Below are 19096 nucleotides of genomic sequence, written 5' to 3' on the forward strand. Positions count from 1 at the left end.
GAAATAAAAAGATGGTGGTGGTGGTGGTGGTGGGGAGTAGGTACCATGCAAATCGACAGGGGGAGCTAGGTTTAAACTTGAGATTTAAAATGCCTCCGATGAACAGCTGAGAACATCAACGTGAAGTATGACCGCAGACAAGACAATGAGACAACACGTGTGACATGCTTCACACGGCAAAACTCATTGTTTTTATACCTAAATGACCAACCGAGAAGCACATCTGATGACATTCCACGCACAGTACATGTGGACACGGGTTCTGTGTGAGGTCAGAACGTGATGGAGGATGGTTGGGTTGGATTCAGCCAGTGTTCATGAGTTTCCTGGGCAGCACTTGGACACACAGCGAGTACCTGAGTCAGACTGACACCTCCTGCAGCAGCTGGTTTCTGTAGGGTTCAAATTTTATATTTTACTGCACTTTACAGACATTTCTAAGAAACTGAGTTAGTGAGAACAGACAATTGATGGGGAGGTGCTCCCGTGTTTATGAGGCGACTGGATGGTTGAGAACTACAAATCAATTCACACACTCCAAAACAAAAAACTACCAAGAAAAGGTGAGCATGAACTATACTACACTCAAATGAACTCAAATCATTTATATAATGGGATCAAACCAAAAAAAACTTTGATAGTTTGGGTGCAAAGTGACGAAAAATTAAGGATTGTTCATCGCTGCTAATGACATGCAGTCTTATCTGGCACAAGGTAACGTTTCTATGAAGCATGTTTAAAAAAAAAAGGACAGTATTATTATCTGTTATTGTTTTATTGTGATACCTAGCAGGATATGTGACATGGATTAAATGGCTCTAGTGCACGCAGTTCAATCTCGAAAAGCAATCAACCAAGTAATACATATTTGACTTTAAATTCCAAAAATAGCGAGGCAAAGACTGTCTTTGACAAACGTTTACTTAAAATTCGATTCAAGTTTCCCTTTTTTCCTGTGAACCAAAACAGGCCAAGTGCAGATACAAAAAAAATGCAATTGCAGTAAAGTTCATTGCAGATCACAGCATGCAGATAGTGTCAGGCGTGTTGGTTTATCCTAAATAATAGATGAGCCGGACTGGTCCAATTCAAGTATTTATTGAGATGCAATGAAACCTAGCTGTGGACAATTATCACAGCCTAGGCTAAATCAATTTGGTTCTCCCTTATTGGTCCACAGCTGTAGTCCCTCGCCTCTTGTCAACGAATCCAGGAAGTGACAAGAAGCCGTCTCCGTCACGCTGCTACTCTACGCTGCCAGTATACAGCATATTGTATGTCACAAATTCACAGTCTTCAAAACAGGCAGCAGCTCTTAGCAGACCTTTTATCAAGACAGGTGACTAAACACCCATGTGCCACACACCTTCTAATGTCAAGATTAAACATTAGAAGTTAAAAGGTTATTATTAAATCATTTGGGTGAGGCCCTTTATCTGTCTCAATCAGCTCCAGCCCCAACCCTCCTTTCATTTGGTTTAGAGTTTCTGTTTCCATAATCCCCTACAGGCCACAAGAGAAACTACGATTTTACATTCTCACAATAGTGGAAAGAAATAGTGCTCTTTCAATGGCCTTCTTTTCTCTCAGCTCCTGCTCTCTTTTCTCGTTCTCTATCTTCTCTTGCTTCTTCTTTTCTTTCAGCTCCTGCTCCTTTTTCTCGTTCTCTATCTTCTCCTGCTTCTTCTTTTCTTTTAACTCCTTCTCTCTTTTCTCTTTCTCTATTTTCTCCTGATTCTTCTTATCTTTCAGGTCCTTCTCTCTTTTGTATTTCTCTATCTTCTCCTGCTTCTTGCTCCCTCTCAGCTCCATCTCTCTTTCCTCTTCCGCTAATCTCTCCTCTATCATCTTGTCTTTCAGCTCCTCCACTCTTTGGTATATTTCTATCTTCTTCTGCTTCTGCCTCTCTTTCAGATCCTTCTCTCTTTTGTATTTGATTACCTTCTCCTGTCTTTCCCTCTCTTTCTGCTCCATCTCTCTTTGTTCTTTCTCTGTCTTCTCCTGCTTCTTCTGAGCTTTTTTTTCATTCTCCCTTATTCTGGCTTTGTGGCTGTCTGACATGAGGGCCAGCTCCTGAAAAGACAGAGATGACATGTGTTTCATGATTTCACTCCAAATGTCTAAATCTGAAACAAACTCACAATCCAAAAAGTTATTGTTCAAATAAAACTGAGCTGATGTCACTTACCTGAAGCTTAATAGACTTCACGATGAGGAGCTTAATATCCTCCTCCATTCTCTGGACTTTGTGTTGTGAGTCTTCCTGCACGTTGAGCAACTTCTTCTCCGTGGCTTCAACCAGACTCTTCAGCTCTTTGATTTTTTGAAGGCAGGTCTCTTTCTCCACCTGCTCACTACTGAGCTGATCCTCCAGACTGTTGACTTGAAGGTCCGAGTTTTCTACAAGGCTCTCCAGCTCCTTGATTCTTTCAGAGCAGGCGACATCCTCAGAATTCCTGCTCCATAGCTTAGACAGATCCGTGATAGTGAGATTGCCTATAAAATTATTGTGGATCTGATCCTTTGCGGTCTTCAGTTTTTCTGTGAGCTCAACATTCTCCTGCAAGTCCTCCTGCACGTTGAACAACTTCTTCCCCGTGGCTTCAACCAGACTTGTCAGCTCCTTGATTTTTTGAAGGCCGGTCTCTTTCTCCACCTGCTCACTCCTGAGCTGATCCTTCAGACTCTTGACTTTAAGGTCCGAGGTTTCTACAAGGCTCTCCAGCTCCTTGATTCTTTTAGAGCAGACGACATTCTCAGAATTCCCGCTCCAAGGCTTACTCAGATCTGTGACATTGAGATTGCCTATAAAGTTATTGTGGATCTGAGCCTCTGCGATCTTCAGTTTGGCCATGAGTTGATGATTCTTATTGACCAGTTCGGTCTTTTGCCTCTTGAGAGTAGCGATGATCAATGTCCTGTCCATTTTCTTCAGCTCAGACTTGTGTTTTTCTGAAGAAAAGATAGAGTAAATCATATGACATTAGCAATTGAGATCATTGGCATTCCTTTACTGAATCCAGACTATACCCCATCCTATGATGAGTCATCTGAAGGTATATGATATTCATCTATTATCATCACCTCTGCATTCCTTTGCTGAAACCTTTCCTTCAAAGGATGGGGTATAGTGTGTATACTGAAGGTGTGATCATAGACCATCCAGCAACTCAAGGATACCAAAGTCAAACACAGAAATACCTCTTATGTTACATAATTGTTAGACATTGTATTATTATGTCAAAATTAATGTATTATCATAACCTTTTTGAGTGAAATTATGAATAAATATCATATATTCAATATTTTGTTAATCTGTTTGTTTTCTGAAAAACCGAAAGCCTATCACAATAATTATTTAGTTTTTAACTCTTTTCTGTCTTTTAAAACAATATTTCATCTAATGAGGCAGTGGGAGAAATTAAGCAGCATTTACCAGGCCAAGAGACAAAAGCTTAAATAGATAGAGTATCTCACATGACATTAGCAATTGAGATCATCGGCATTCCTTTGCTGAATCCTTTCCTTCAAAGGATGGGGTATAGAGTGTGTATCGTGAACCCTAACCATCCAAGGATGTCCTAAGTTATTCAGACTATACCCCATCCTATGATGAGTCCTCTGAAGGTATATACTGTTTTTCACAATTGTTAACACACGTTTTTCAAAACAATAACAGTTTTCTCAAAACTGCACACAGAAAACTGAAAACCTAACTCACAAAATGTTAAACCTGACACTCCCTTTGCAAGGTGACTCTTTGCCATCAAATCTCTTACCTGTTCACAAAATGGAACTTGTGTTTTCATTTGGTACACACAGACATATTTTCAAATGATATACATACCATTCATTGAGTACACACAACTAAGCATTTCCTTGTACACTACCAAGCATTTACAGCACACTGAGTGCAAAACTGAAAACACAATCATCAAAATGGAACACACCATCTAAATGACAGTGACTCTGGAGAATGAGCCAATTCTCCTTTTGTAAAATGTCTCAGTGTAGGCCTACTTTTTTTATAGACAATTTAAAATAGCACACATATATGCCTAAAAAAAAGGTTTATTTCGGTAAACACAGAGAACAGTACAGTACTGTTAACCGCCCACCCTTCACAAAAAATAATTTAGGCATCAGGCCTCCGGTTCCGGTCTGGCCCGCTGGCCAATGAGGTTTCTGCCCCGTCGCCTCCTCTTCACCAGGTTGAATCCCACCTCATCAATAAAGATGTACTGGTACAACTCATGAGCTGTGTCATGCTCCTGGATACGTCTTGGGTTTGTTCCCTTGGGGTTGAATGCACTCATTGTAAGTCGCTTTGGATAAAAGCGTCAGTTAAATGAAATGTAATGTAATGAAATGTAAATCCGCTGACACAGACAGCATGACAATGCAAGTTACAGTATGGACACAGAGAGGTCAACACAGTGGGCTACAGTGAGACACTGTAGAAAGGGAACAATATTGGATTACAGGTACAATACATGCATGTGTCCGTGCTGACTGTTGGTACTTACAAGCACAAACTCTCACTGTAACTCCTTCATGCCTGTGTTACGTTCAAATGGGACCCTGAACACTTGTTTCATCCACATGGCAGTCCTATGAAGAATACGGTCCAAAGTAGAGAGGCTGACGGTCTGGGCGTTTCTAAATGTAGCATGGTCAGCCAGGATCCTAGTTTTCATTTGTCTGAGTGTGATAGAGTTGTTCTCACGAACCATATCTACAATTTCAGTCTTCTGTTCGGCTGTGTAAATGAGGTGAAATTGCTCAACAGACCTGAATGTTTAGAGATTTGAGTATTTGTGTGTTGTAGGTTGATGCTTTGAGATTTTACTTGAGAAGTGTGTGCAACAACTGGACATTGTGTGTAGTGTTTTGACAACAAGGTGATGTGTAATTGACATCAGAGTGTAAAGAAGGAAAGTGAGAGTCTAATGCAGATAAGGGCATGTGAAGTAGTGCCAAGTTGGGTTGAGCGATGTGTAAAAGAAGTGAAGGTTATGCAAATTGTGCCAAATTTTCGCTTTTTGTGTGTTAACAACTTAGAAAAACTGTAAATGTCTGTCTCTTTCATCTATAAACTTCAAACTGATTGTGATTTTCAGCAGTCCTCTACACAGTAGCTTTTAAAATAGTGATCTCTTGTTAACTTTAGCAGAACGTGGTGCTGTTCACATTCTCCAGGCACATTACTCTATAAATAAAAAGGATACGGTCTCCGAATATAGGTATCAGGTTTTAAGTCAAATTCTCCCTTAAGGGGGGGGGGGGGGTTAGTTGTCTAAATTTAAACATAATAAAAAGGCTTGGTTATCAAAAAAAACAAATCTATGTACATGTTTCATCATGTTTATTATCTACATACGACAAAAATGTCATTATTTACACCTCAAACAGTGAAGGGCCGGCCAATCTGCTGTGGTTTTCATTAGATACAGTCTGTTTCCATCACTCATTTAGGATATGCTGGTCGTTGAGCAGATTTATTCAACATAAAGCATATCTGCAGAGGAATGTGGATATACACTGTGGATTCATGTACATCATGGCTGCAGGTCCTCTGCCAAAAACCGGGATACTGGAGTTAAATCTAAGCTCAGCACCCGGATACTAGTTCATGTTCCTTCAGCTGCTTCCTCCTTGGTCAATTCTAGGTGTCAAAATGGCTCCGACTTGTTGTTTCAGTCTCAGTTAACATCCTGCCCACAGCTTCTGGCTCCACTGCCAACAACAGACTTAGGCAGGGCAGGGTGAGAGAAGGTGAGAAGCCACCGTAACTCTCAGTCTGACTCTTCTTCCTCTTCATCGCTTCTCCAGTTTTTTGAATCTGGCCTCTGTAAAGAAGCAGAAGGTCAGGGGCTTAATCGGTCTCCAATTAGGGGCTGCTAAATTCAAAAATGAAACACACAGTGACATTTGGCTGCATTTGTGGTCTGTAATGTAAAAATATTTAGGTATGATATGCCTGTGGGATCACAGCACCATCTGCTGGTGGAAATCGTAACAGATGTGGATGGATAATAAATGAACTGGGAATCCCATCCGAAAAAAGATAGCCCTTAAAGATAGACTGCCATGCAGAAAGTGTGCTCTCAGAGGCACAAACAAACCTTTAGAAAGGAAATGTTCAACAGCAAAGACAAACAGATTTAGGTTTGCCTCTGGATCACTTTCAATCAGCGGACATCTGCAGCACGGCTTCGATGGAGTTCAACAACTGCGACACGCTACATTTGCATACATGTGGCCATGCACTTACACTAGGGTTTCACTGTTAGTGTAATTTCTCTCATTGCCAGAAGGTGAGACAACCCTTCTGTATTGCAGGTTTAAATATGATCAGTCCTGCTACACAACTTCTGCACCTCTGTCTTACCCAGCTTTTTGGAGTACCCGTCCAGTTTGTAAGCAGCTTGCTCAAGTGCAGAGACTTGCTCCTCGATCTGATTTATTTGGTCCAAGTAGGGCTGTAGGCTTGCATCTGAGGAGAAAAACACATCCCATTTAGAAGTTTAAGCACATAGTAATAAGAATAATATATGAATTGGACATATTGAACATGCATTTTTGTGCAGACTCTGCACATCTCACTCACACTTATTGTTGAGGTCCTGCAGGTTACGACTGATATTGATGCTGATGTCCTTCATTTCCATGTACTTCAGACTGGTTAACTTATTCATGTTCTCCAACAGACAGTAATCCTCGCAGGTGGCTGGGAGGTCAAGGAGAAGTAAAGAGTGTGCATGTGAGAAAAGAAACCAGGAGTAAAGAGCAGAGCAGAATGAACAGGAGACAAGAAAATCACTCTTGTACTCTGCAGCTGCTTCTGCGTGCAGGAAAAACAAGAGAAGGGTGACAACACCTGTGAGTTCTCCTTGCAGGAAGATGGCCATCTTGTCAAACATGTCAGTGCACAGCTCGTTGATGTCAGGCTCTGCAGGCTCCACAGCCTCCTCTGCTGTCTCCACACCTCCATCACCTGCACAGTCATGTGAGGCAGCAAAAATACACAGTAATCACCAAGTTCAAGCATAACAAGCAACATTAGATTTAAAACTATGACAAAGCGACATTTAAGAAAAATATAATGTGAGGGGAAACTGGTAGACAACTTGTACCACGCTAAAACGGAATGTTATGATTGCTGTGCGCTATTAGCATTAGCATGCTGGGGAACATAACCCACTGTTGGTGTGGGGCTTCCTGGGAGCGGGCGCCGGGCTGGCCGCTGCATCCTCCGGGCCTTCTGCCTGACTGCTGGGGCCCGCGGCCGGTGTCGGAGCCGCTGTGTGGGCCGATGGAGCCCGAGAGATGTTGTCCATGGATGAAGCTTCGTCCCCTGTCGCTGCCATTTTATTTCCGTTTTTTTTTTCTCCGTGTCACATGAGCGGAGCGGTCACGTGATGTCCACCCGCCGCCACAGAGCACTGGCCCTGCTCGCGCGCATTGCCACGCCCTTAGGTTGACTGAGGCTGTGTCCTCCCCTAATACAGCCTCTGGTCCTGACTGTGATTACCGCACATAACTTCATTAAATCATTCAAAGAAAATGGTTGATGATCTGTTGGATTAATATTGAAAGGCACAATCTGTAGTTTCACTTTGAGTACAAATTATATTATTACAATTTGTTGTATACCTCAATCAGTTACTACTGAATCTATAAATATATCCATTGGATCTATTTGACTAGTTGTTAACTAATCAATTGATGTGTTATTAATATTGATAATAATAATACCCTCATTATATGTTTCACTAATTTGAGCTTGAAATGTGAATAAGTGTTGTAATAATAATTACACTTAATTTATTGATTATTATCAGAATAATAATCAACATCACCCATATCAGTGTTCATCATTATGTATAGCTTTATGTTTTGTTACCCAATACTAATATGAAGCCTAGAAAACACTTGACTCTAATCCGTATCTTGTGTCTATCTTTGTCTTGCGCTGTTCTTACTTTCTTTCGATCCATTCCATACTTGTTTTCTTTTTTTTCATTTATGCAAACATTCTGGCTCAACTCCTGATGTTTCACCTGCTGTATGAGTAAATCTCATTTGGCTTACGAATTCCTTGCGATGTGATTCAACTATAACTGTTTTGTCACGCATCGTATGGCATATTGCGAATGGCATTTCCATTACAAATGTAGGACCAATAACCCAAATTCAAATCAGTGTGACGCTCACCTTATCTGCAATAAGTATCTAAACTGGTTCTCAAATTCACAGTAAATATTTTTTATTTTTGACACTTTGGTCACAGACAGTTTTACCGATGAAAATTTGTAACTTTGGCCTGTGTGAAATGATAAACATGCCACATGTCATGTACGATGAACCTATTAATTCGTAATATACATCATTTTTTATATGCATTTTTTTGCCTTCATAATTCTTCATTGGATATATTCATTTAGTTGTATCTGTTTCAGCTTCAATGCATTACTGATGTTTATCAGATAGTGTAAGCGACTCTGATGTTAAACAATAAATCCAACATCTATATGAGCTTTCGCAAAGCGCGCTCCCGTACGGAGCATGCGGTTCTTGGCAGGCAAAACTCGGCGCAACACCTGTGTCGGCGCTGTTGTGGGGGAAGTCAGATCGTGACAGGCTAACAGCGGCGGACTGTAAACATGGCGGCGTGCACAGCCACAGGGCTGCGCCGAACATCCAGTTACTATTAGGCCGTGAGACCGAGACACCCCGACAATGGAGACCGAAGAGGAGCAGCACATAACGACGCTCCTCTGCATGGGCTTCCCAGACCCCGACGTGATACGGAAGGCGCTCCGGCTGGCAAAGAATGACATCAACGAGGCTGTGGCGCTCCTGACGAACGAAAGCCCCGGACTCGGGTATGGATACGAGCCGATGGAGAGTGGGCCTGCCCCCGGCTCGGGCTCGAGTGGAGACGGGGAAAACAGCGGGCGGACGGGGACGGGAGGGTTTGACCCGCCGCCTGCGTACCACGATGTGGTGGATAGCGAGGTAAGAGCGAGCATTCAGCGGATAAGCCAGGGAGGAGAACGGTACTAATTACAACTTAAAGGGAGATGGAGGACTCGCCCATTTAACTAGCTAAACTTAGCTGCTGCAGGGCTACATGCACCGTGCACAACGCGCTGTCAGAGTAGGAGGGGAATTACTCCACAGTCCTCCGGGACCAGGCATGTCACTGGGTCATAGTGACCGGATGACTGGATGTTATCATGGAGCTCAGCTACTTCAATCACGAGGCTAAATAGCATTAATAAACTTACGAGCTAACATAGCTAGCTAGCTGCTAGCTTAGCGTCATTTGGGAATTGAACCCGCCAGTGAGTAGACCAGGGGGGACGGCACAGAGGCATCACCACGGAGGATTTCAATCCCACATTTGAACTGGGTGTGATCAGGCTGCGAGGATCTGGTCGGTCTGTTATCCCGCGGTCAGATGTTTGGATGCGTTTCAGTCTGCTTAGCATAGGTTAGCTAACGTTAGCTAGCAGGTTCTCTGACAGCCTCGACCCTGCTCGTGTCTTGCATACATTGCGGTCCACTCGAACCGGACTCACAATCGGTTTCTCAATTGTATTTGTCTCACGTGGCCATTTTGATGATTCTCTTGCACACACTGTCAGCTGTCAACATGTGTTGGTGAGCGATAACTCGCGTGTGATCCTTCCAGGCCAGTAACCAGTTCTTTGACAGCTATTTGACAGTTGTCAGGAATCTACCTGATGGCCCTCTCCCTTGATGCTAGCTCACTGTCAGTGCGGTGTTGTAACAGTGATCTCTGCTGGCTACTTATAAATAAACAATAATAAACAAAGTGGTAAACATGACATGGCAGGATTGATTTGACTGACACCTCGAGGAGCTCGTGGCTGTTTACAACTTGACCCCACACCCTGTTTCTCTCACAGATCTCGTCAAGCTGGTATGTGCAGTCAAAAGATAATAAAGTCTTCTATGGCAGATCATTGATTCAGATATTCAACCACATGTTGTAAGCCTATGACGGTAAAGTTGTGGTGCTGCTGAGATCCAACACTGTGTGTGTGGGTCAGTACAACAGGTACAAATGAACAAGATTTTTTCCGTTTTATTTCCTCTCATCCTCTCTTAAATCAACCAGTCAATAGAGGAATATATGCAAGCTTGAGCCTTAAGGGCCAGAGATTGTATACATACTGTCTAAAAAATCACATTTGTGGTGAGACTAAGAAAGTAACAAGTGAAGATAAAAGTGCTGTCTTTCCTCCCGTCTCTTCCTCTTTCTGCTGTATTTATTCTTAAGACACATGTCACAGGGATTTGGCCTCATGTAATGATGCTAAATATAGCCCTTGTGGACACCCGAACATACACAAACACATTGCAGCTTTTTGCAGGGGGGGTCCCAGGAGGGTTGCAGGGTGCATAGTAACAGAGAGGCGATGAGTTACCTCATGTCCCTTAAAACAAAGTGTTGCAACATATCTGCAAGTTTGTTTTCATGTTTAATGGAGACATGTAAGAGGTTCCACTGTTGTAAAAGAGAGAAAGATTTATACTTAAATAACAGGACTAGATTTTTACACTGAAGTTAAATCAAGAGGTTGTTTTTTTGTGACACTGTAAGATGGGAAATCTTGCATACATAGATTGTTTTCTATTACTTGTGTTAACATTGTGTCTATCTCTTTGTCCTCTCATCCATCTTGCCTGTCATTTCTAGTTTTCTGAGAAAGGGAAGGAATGAAATATGATGCTTCTCTGTTGCATCCTCCTCCATCCCCTCCCCTCCAGTTCGCCTCTACTTAATGTCCCTTACGTCAATTTATATTATCCAGCATATGTATCAGTATGCAGTGCACTAACAAATGCACTTAATACATTGTCCATTAATTATACTAATATAACTATAGGTATAACCCTAGGCAGTGCCCCCAGTTACAATAGACAAATTAATTGTAACATTTTTAATTAGAATTATAATGTAGTGTGAGCTGAATCCCAGGACTCAGTCTTGTTTAAAGATAATTTTTCATGCAAGAAGAAACACAAATTACTTGATTTGAACAAGGACATGCATCAGTGATGCTTTAGTCTGCTGAGCCATTCCACTGGGCAGCACTGTTTCAGAGGAGGGAGTTCTGCAGTTTGATCATGAATATTCAAATGACTTCATGAATGTGTAAGCAACTTAATGATGTAAATTATTTAAAAATCCTATGTCTGCTGTTGCTTTCACCACAAACACTCACAGACCTTACCCCTCATAGCAGCCGCTTGCTCAGATTGAACTTGTTGTTCTGAGCCATAAATGCAGAAGTTGACTTTAGCTCTCACTCCCTGTCTTGCACATCAGAACCATTTTCCTATAATCGCTGGTGCACTATGTGAAATCGCCCAAGTGTGTGGATTTGCCTTGAAAGCAGAGGGGAAAATAAAGCAGAGATGAAGGTCGGATCATAGAGGAGAGGGCACACATTCTTACTGCTCATCTCCAAAAGGGAGAAAATGAATCCAGCATCGTCCTGCATGAATTTATCTTTGCTGGAGGCCATTTGGATTATCTTAGAAAGGCACAGACTGTTGCTGTCATTATAAAACAATGAGACCAGCTGTTTGAAATTAAGTCACACACTGCATTTGATTGTGAATTTGTCATGTGCGTGTATTCCAGAGGAGCAATGATGAGAATGGGAACTGCTCAGGGGAAAGCATGGAGTTCCCCACCACCAACCTGTATGAGCTGGAGAGTCGAGTCTTCACTGATCACTGGTCGATACCTTACAAGAGAGAGGAGTCTCTGGGCAAGTGCCTGATCGCAGCCACCTGCCTCGCCAGGCACAGTAAGATTGTTTTTTATGTCTACATGAAACTAAATGCTTTCCATCTTTGTAACTGTGTGGGTGGCATGTTTTGTTTGGACCGTCTGGTGTTTTTCACATGTTATTTTAAAACCTCGTGTTAACATGGCTCAATCTGCGTCTCTCTCGCGGATGCCATTTTTTTTCTTCCCAAGTATAAATGTGGGTAAAATATGTCAATCATCATCTCCCCATCTGTCAGGTCTCGCTGACGCTGATGAGAACTGCAAGCGGTTTATCGATCGCTGCATGCCCGAGGCCTTTAAAAAGGTGGGCAACAAAGAAACAGAGCAATTGAGTTGTGTCGTTAATCCATATTTCCACTGACTTTAATCTTGTCTGTCTATTTGCTCTCCGTCCCCAGTTGCTGACGAGCAGTGCTGTACACAAATGGGGCACAGAGATTCATGAGGGGATTTACAACATGCTCATGTTGCTGGTGGAGCTGGTGGCAGAGAGGGTCAAGCAAGACCCTGTTCCTGTAAACCTGATGGGAGTCCTGACTATGGTGTGTTCTCTCTTACTCTGTCTCTCTTCTCTTTTGATACCTCTACACTGTTTTTTGTTTCTGGAAATATTTTAAGAAACTATGTTGCTGGAAAAAAATTAACATCTGGCTCAATATTCAGTTATAGTCGGTGGAAGTAAACTCCTTGATGCTTCTTGCTGTTTTTTAATACAGCATTTAAAAGTTATCTTCTGCTATAAACAAAAGCCTTTTGGGTTAAAAATTTGCGTCTTATTTTTTTTTCTTCCCTCAGTTATATACACTAAATTTTGGGTGTAAAACCCTTCTTCTGCATGTATTTATTATCTGTATCTTGTTGATCTTTCAGGCCTTCAACCCTGATAATGAGTACCATTTTAAGAATCGGATGAAAGCTTGTCAAAGGAACTGGGCTGAAGTGTTTGGAGAAGAGGCCAACATGTTTGCTGTCTCTCCCAGCAACACCTATCAGAAAGTAAGGGACTACTCTTTCATCTGGACTCATCCTTTGCTTTTAATACTGTGAAGTTTTATTCGAGCGTTATAGGACGCGCAGTAACCTATTGTTCCAATTCCTTGCTGATTAAAGCCATTTAAAACAATGTTTTGTTTCAGGAGCCTCATGGTTGGCTGGTTGATTTGGTGAATCGGGTGAGTAACGAGCAGTTTCCCATATATTTTCTCCATATATTTCATATTGCACAGTTTTGTCTCTAATCCACCTTGTTTCATCTTTTTATGTCCAGTTTGGAGAGTTGGGAGGATTCACTGCCATCCAGTCTAAACTCAACACTGAGGAAATCGAGATTGCCGTAAGACCTTTCTTTAACCTTTGTCTTTTTGCTCTCTTTACAAATGTCCTCACGTATCTTTGGCTTGATGAAATAGTTCCCACTCTGGTGATGGTTTGAGAGAGGGACTGTAGACAGACTTTAGAGATGGCCTTATACAGGGAAAAGGTCACCATGTTCACCCCCACTGCTTTCAGCTCCAGGGTGCTGAATGTCTTTCTTTCCCCCTCTGCTTAATACTCACTTACACACAAACACGCTCTCAGCCTCCCGCTGCGTGATGGTTGAAATGCTCTGTTGTGTTATGTGTTCTGAGGCATCTTTGTACTGATGCTTCCTTCTGGGAACCTAGCCGGAACCACAGCAGCACATAGCCATTGATTCAATGTGTGTGTGTGTATGTGTGCACCCAGCACACATGCTTCCTCTAACATTAGCATATTAATATGGCAGTGACTGGTTGCAGACCAATGTAGCTCTCCTCAATGGCGGTAGAAGCTCAGTAGAGTGTGTTAGTTGTCAGATACCTAACGCACTCCAAGCTTTGGAGAGAGAGTGACTGAGAGTGAAAGAAAGAAAGATAATGGGAGGAGTGTTCCCTCCTCTACTGACTCCCAAGTATAAGTCGTTCATTTGTCTGCTTTGAGCAGGAAATCGAGTGCAGGGGGAGGGGGTTTGCTGAGTGAATAAAGGAGGAGGAAGGTGGAAGAGCTGCTCTCAGGGAAACCAGAGATAGCAGATAGTCAGGAACATGGGAACCACTCAGTGGGCTCTTATGATTTAGCACTAAATGACCAGTGACAGCTATGCTTGGTTATCACAAACTAACCTGCACATGTGGTTATGCTCCCTCTCTGTTACTCACTTGCAGTTTGAATACAGTTTAATTGCTGGCCTGAACATTTAAATCTTAGAGGGGGTTTTCAGTGCTGTTGTTATTTGTGTTTTAACTGATGAGCCGACAAAGACATATCATGTAAGACATATTTTCTTGATTACAAAAACAGAGAGATGGATTGAATTATTGTTATGATAGTGAGACTCACCACAGTTGTTGCAGATAACATTATTTAATTTTTGTTGTCTTGTCATGTCTGAGTTATTCTGTCTCTTTCCATCTCCCAACACAGTGTGTATCAGCTCTGGTCCAGCCTCTCGGAGTTTGTGCAGAATACCTGAACTCCAGCCTTGTCCAGGTAACCTTTATTGTCTGTACACACACACACACACACACAAACCTATTTAGCCTATTTCATTCTGTGTCCCCCCTTCGTTCCTGCTGTGTTTATGTGTATGCGGCCTCTTAGTGTGTATTTCTGTCTATCTATCTGTTCAAATGATCAGCTTTGATTGTTTACATGGCTTTTTTTGCTCAATTATGATGTATTCTTGTTTTCTAGCCGATGCTTGATCCAGTCATCCACAAGATGATCAAATATGTACAGAACCTGGAGGAAAAGGATCTTAAAGACAAGGTAGGCTTGATTTTCACAATTATCCTCCTGCTAGCAGACTTCTTACTTAGACAGTTGGATCAGGAAGGTTAATCTAAATCTTACATTGGCAAATATATCATGGTTTATTTAAGATAGGGATTTAAACTTAAGTCTTTGTAATTTGATTGCATAGCGCGCAGGTTGGGTTTAGTGAATACGGCTCATTACAGAGTTGCAGAGAGCTACAGAGCAATAGAAAGTTACGGCACAGTAGAGAACTATCAACCTCCACTTACACCTGACTCGCCTGAATTGTTAAATGAGAAGCATGAGGACTAGGAAAGCAATGGTGTGTTAATTTTTCCTCCGGGTAAAAACTTGTGACTTGTAACACCGATATTACAAATTACACTGGCGTATAACAAGAGAAGGAGGAGATTGGATCAGTGTCTGTAGAGCAATTACCAGCTTATATCAACACAAAGACGATATCACTTGGATTCTATAAACTACACACTAATGATTTGTATGGTTTTTATAATGATAGGACAATTCATATGTTTCTGTAACGTTTTTTGACTAGTTATCACATAGTCATTCTTTGTTCGTCTTGTAACCCTAGCGACTGGTGAGCATCCCAGACCTCCTGTCGGCCATCAAGCTGCTGTGTATGAGGTTCCAGAGGGAACTGGTCGCTGTGGTGGATGATCTGCGGCTGGACACGCTGCTGCGTATGCTCAAAACTCCCCACTTCTCCACCAAGATGAACTCCCTCAAAGAGGTCAGCTCTTATATGTTCTATAGTATAAGTATACTATTCTATAAGTATCAGGTGATTGATTTTTGTAGATGCTTCCATTGTTGGCCCAATGTCGCACTTTTTTTATGTGTTTGTTTCTCAGGTGACAAAGTTAATAGAAGAGAGCACGGTTTCCAAGACGGTGAAAAATGCTATTGACACAGATAAACTGCTAGACTGGCTTGTAGAGAATTCAGTTCTGTCAATAGCACTGGAAGGTAAGAAAAAACACACACGTTTGGCCACATCTCAACATGTTTGTACAGTCTTTTAAGAAAGTGCTTAACAAAACACAGACAAATAAGAAGTAATTTTGGTAATTTTGTCAAATAATAGAAAAGTATATTTGGTTCCAGGTTGACTTTATTCACTGTGGTGCCTTAAATGTTTGTCTGTACCAGGAAACATCGATCAAGCTCAGTACTGTGAGAGGATTAAGGGAATCATTGAGCTGCTGGGCAGTAAACTTTCTCTGGATGAACTCTCTAAGATCTGGAGAATACAGGTCAGCACCAGTGAGCACATCACAGTAGATTCATATCTGTGGTATTATTGTGTTTTCATGAAGCACCCTCAAAAGCTTTATCTTCTTTAATGTAAAAAGTGAAACCCTGTAAACTGACGTATCCATGATGGATGTGTTGATTCTTGTGTGGGCGTTTCAGGCGGGCCAGTCATCAACTGTGATAGAAAACATTCATACAATCGTCGCTGCTGCTGCTGTGAAGTTCAGCTTTGATCAACTCACTCACCTCTTTGTGCTCATACAGAAGGTCAGTGCGACAAAGACTCTGTTACAGGACTCCTGAGAAAAAAATCAATATCAAGTGGCTTGTAAGACAGAGCTATCAGGTCATTTTTATGATATTATTTATGATGTGTTTTCCTGTGATTCAGAGCTGGGAGGTTGAGAGTGACCGTGTGAGACAGAAGCTGCTCAGTCTGATAGGGAGGATTGGCAGAGAAGCTCGCTCTGAAACCACAACTGGAAAGGTATGTTGATATATATCTGTCCTTCAGCTGAAGACATTGAGAATCGTTACAAAAGAGTTATGGAAATCTACAGTACAGTAGGTTTCATTATTAAAGTGTATGAAAACCTGTGTGTGTGTCCCTGTTCAGGTGCTGGAGGTGCTGTGGGAGTTGGCTCATCTTCCCACCCTGCCTACCAGTCTAGTTCAGCAGGCGTTGGAGGAGCACCTGGGGATCCTGAGTGACGCTTATGCTGTCAAAGAGGCGGTGAAACGCAGTTACATCATTAAATGTATTGAGGACATAAAGAAGGTGAGACAGATGCTCCAATTGTTCAGTTTTATCTATGTAGTTATGGGGCAAGGGTATTGATTAGTGTCACTTGGTCGTTGAGGATGTGTATATTTTTTGTCTTTTCTGATTCCTTATCTGAAGCCAGTAACTGTTTATCGTGCAGCTCAGCTTTTAAAGCGAGTGTTACATTGGGCCCCTACATTTTTGCTCCTGTTGTGACAGTTGGTCTAAAGTTAACAAGTCCCTGTTAGTTCTAGATATTAAGCTACACCTTCTGTTTGTGTACCTTCGTCATCTGAGTGTGTCCCAGGCTCGCAGCAGTGAGCTTAGGGATATGAGGCAGGTTTTTTCTATTAAGGTGAACATCTTTTTTAGTCCTTCAGGTCATCACCCTTTCCTTTTTAATCTTTCTTCTCCATTTCTCTCTTCCACAGTTGTTGTTTGAGTCGGCTGCGATTATTTATTATTATGATTTCAGACTTACTTTTCCATAATTCCTTCATATTCGCAGATAGAAGGATTTAAATAGGTAATCAAATGTACATGAAAACACTCACATATATTGATTACAATGATTTCTTTAATTGAGAACCTTTTTACTTTCATTGATTCTTTTTGTTGCACAAGCCATTAATCACCTTATTCTGTACCTTATTAAGGCAGTAATGTATTAACAGAGTACAGTGTAATTACTAATTCATATTATTAATGCATTTGTTGTCTATAACTTGTTCTCTGGGTACTCATAAGTAAAAACTGAGGTATAAACACAACATAATTGTAAGTTAGAACTCTAAATTAATTAATGCTTTAATGTGCAATCGTATTTGCTCATAGCTACATAATATTTTTTCATAGTCTTTATTTATTCATACTTAAATGATAAACATGTTATAGAAGGACTGATTTCGTTTTGCAGATGCAGCCTGCTGTTTAACAATTTTAAATTAAATTCTGTTTTGGGCCTCTGAATCTAAAATATCCACAAAATGTAACAGGTTTTCCTCACCCACCTCTGAATATGTCTGTTGTAAATCTGCCAGTAGAGCTAAATCTCCAATATGGTCGACTAGTACACCTAAATACCACAAAGCTATCTTTGATATTTTTAGTTGCACTGTGCTTTTCTTGCTGTGACATGATGTCTAAATATATGCTGTGAAAAAATGACTGTTTGTGAAGCCATACATTTTCATTCTTCCTATCAACCTCCAATAAAATGTCTCTAGACTCACACTCAGGAGGAGAGTAAAGGCAGCGACACTCAAAGCTCTTTTCTTTCTGGCTCTTGGAGCAAGAAGAAAGCTAACGCTTTGGCCAAAGTAAGAAAAGGAACCCGTATAATTTCTAATTCCACTGACCAAATCTGTATCCAATCTCACTGCTTCACGCCTGCAGACCAATCGCGGATCAGGGCTAAACTACAAAGGGGTTTCTTTTGTCACAGGTTGATAATTTCACACTTTGATCGTAACATCAGGTTGTTTAACAAGGTGTGTGTTAATTTTATGCTTTGGCACTGACTAATGATTTACACAGTGGTGTTGATCTTGGGTGAGAGTAGAATCAAATGAGTGATTTAGCTGCTGGATGAGTGGACAGCTTTGGTGGAAGTGCTAGCACGGTTACTTAAAGGTCTAGTGTGTCGGGTTTGGAGGGATCTATCTGCAGAAGTCCTAATTCAACAATCATAATGATGTTTTCATTAGGGTTCAATCTGCCATGTTGCACCGCCATGCTGCTACAGAAGCAGTAGAACAGACAAACCAAACAGTGGCTTTAGAGAGAAACCTGCACGTTGTTGCCTTTCTTGAAGGCTAACGTTCTTTCTCCTACAGGTTTGGGAAGGCAGGGGTGAGGGGAGGGGGATTCAGTTGGTTACAGTCTACAACTTCAGCGCTAGATAATAGAAAATCCCACACACTGAACCTTTAAGCTAAAAGGAATCTAATCAGAGTCAGGAATGAGGGTTTTACATAGGAAGTACCTGTTTGATATTTGATTTTAACAGTTGGACAAATACAGATATATTTTTGCCAAATCCTTTATGTTCCTGGCTCTGGTTTAATTTCCATGACGTCTCGATAAAGTCTTAAATACAAAATGGTGCGTCTGTGATGACAAAGCAGTGACGTACAATAATTAAATCTGAGTAGTAGCGAAGGTCACAGACCTCTGTTCATGTAGCATATCAATTTGTGTTTGTTGTACTTAAGCAAATATCATTATCGTGTGTGTGTGTGTCACAACAGGCCTCTCAGCAGAGCAGTCCTCAGGCAGTCTGGGTTGTTCCGGCTCTCCGTCAGCTGCACGAGATCACCCGTTCTTTCATCAAGCAGACCTATCAAAAACAGGACAAGGTACACACAGAGCAACAAACACACACATCATCAAAATGATTTGTTGCACATTCATGCGGGTGTTGCCATGGTAACCGTTCCTTGCCA

The 19096-nt window shown here is 41.5% G+C and overlaps 2 protein-coding genes across 6 annotated transcripts in view; one reads left to right on the forward strand and one right to left on the reverse strand.

Annotated features, from left to right (window-relative positions):
- Nucleotides 1–5350: 5350 nt before the first annotated feature.
- Nucleotides 5351–7406, reverse strand: bloc1s2 (biogenesis of lysosomal organelles complex-1, subunit 2). The gene is made up of 5 exons (XM_062396317.1): nt 7205–7406; nt 6881–6997; nt 6611–6730; nt 6392–6496; nt 5351–5849 (listed from the first exon to the last, which is right to left on the reverse strand). Exons 1-5 carry the CDS (start codon nt 7368–7370, stop codon nt 5818–5820), a joined length of 540 nt encoding a protein of 179 aa, XP_062252301.1. The 5' UTR covers nt 7371–7406; the 3' UTR covers nt 5351–5817.
- A 1228-nt stretch (nt 7407–8634) lies between these two features.
- usp24 (ubiquitin specific peptidase 24) overlaps nt 8635–19096 on the forward strand; it is a 31498-nt gene continuing 21036 nt past the window's right edge. For 4 of the 5 annotated variants that reach the window (XM_062394896.1, XM_062394897.1, XM_062394898.1 and 1 more), the window contains exons 1-17: nt 8635–9021; nt 11684–11852; nt 12073–12140; nt 12235–12378; nt 12707–12832; nt 12973–13008; nt 13104–13169; nt 14279–14344; nt 14549–14623; nt 15207–15365; nt 15487–15601; nt 15785–15888; nt 16049–16156; nt 16281–16376; nt 16506–16667; nt 17879–17971; nt 18902–19009. In XM_062394896.1, coding sequence (XP_062250880.1) covers nt 8743–9021; nt 11684–11852; nt 12073–12140; nt 12235–12378; nt 12707–12832; nt 12973–13008; nt 13104–13169; nt 14279–14344; nt 14549–14623; nt 15207–15365; nt 15487–15601; nt 15785–15888; nt 16049–16156; nt 16281–16376; nt 16506–16667; nt 17879–17971; nt 18902–19009 — 1974 coding nt within the window. In that variant the 5' untranslated portion in view covers nt 8635–8742. The remainder of the gene's footprint in view (nt 9022–11683; nt 11853–12072; nt 12141–12234; nt 12379–12706; nt 12833–12972; nt 13009–13103; nt 13170–14278; nt 14345–14548; nt 14624–15206; nt 15366–15486; nt 15602–15784; nt 15889–16048; nt 16157–16280; nt 16377–16505; nt 16668–17878; nt 17972–18901; nt 19010–19096) is intronic. The other variant, XM_062394900.1, reaches the window with a different exon arrangement.

The sequence above is a fragment of the Platichthys flesus genome, chromosome 9 (genome assembly GCF_949316205.1).
Source record: "Platichthys flesus chromosome 9, fPlaFle2.1, whole genome shotgun sequence".
Classification (NCBI taxonomy): Eukaryota; Metazoa; Chordata; class Actinopteri; order Pleuronectiformes; family Pleuronectidae; genus Platichthys; species Platichthys flesus.

Excerpts from the sequence above, each read along its gene's own strand:
- bloc1s2 (XM_062396317.1), bottom strand. The coding sequence starts at position 7,370 with ATGGCAGCGACAGGGGACGAAGCTTCATCCATGGACAACATCTCTCGG. Across the intron at positions 6,731-6,880 it reads CCTGCAAGGAGAACTCACAG|CCACCTGCGAGGATTACTGT; the intron begins GTGTTGTCACCC and ends TTGACCTCCCAG. Across the intron at positions 5,850-6,391 it reads CGGGTACTCCAAAAAGCTGG|AGGCCAGATTCAAAAAACTG; the intron begins GTAAGACAGAGG and ends GCTTCTTTACAG.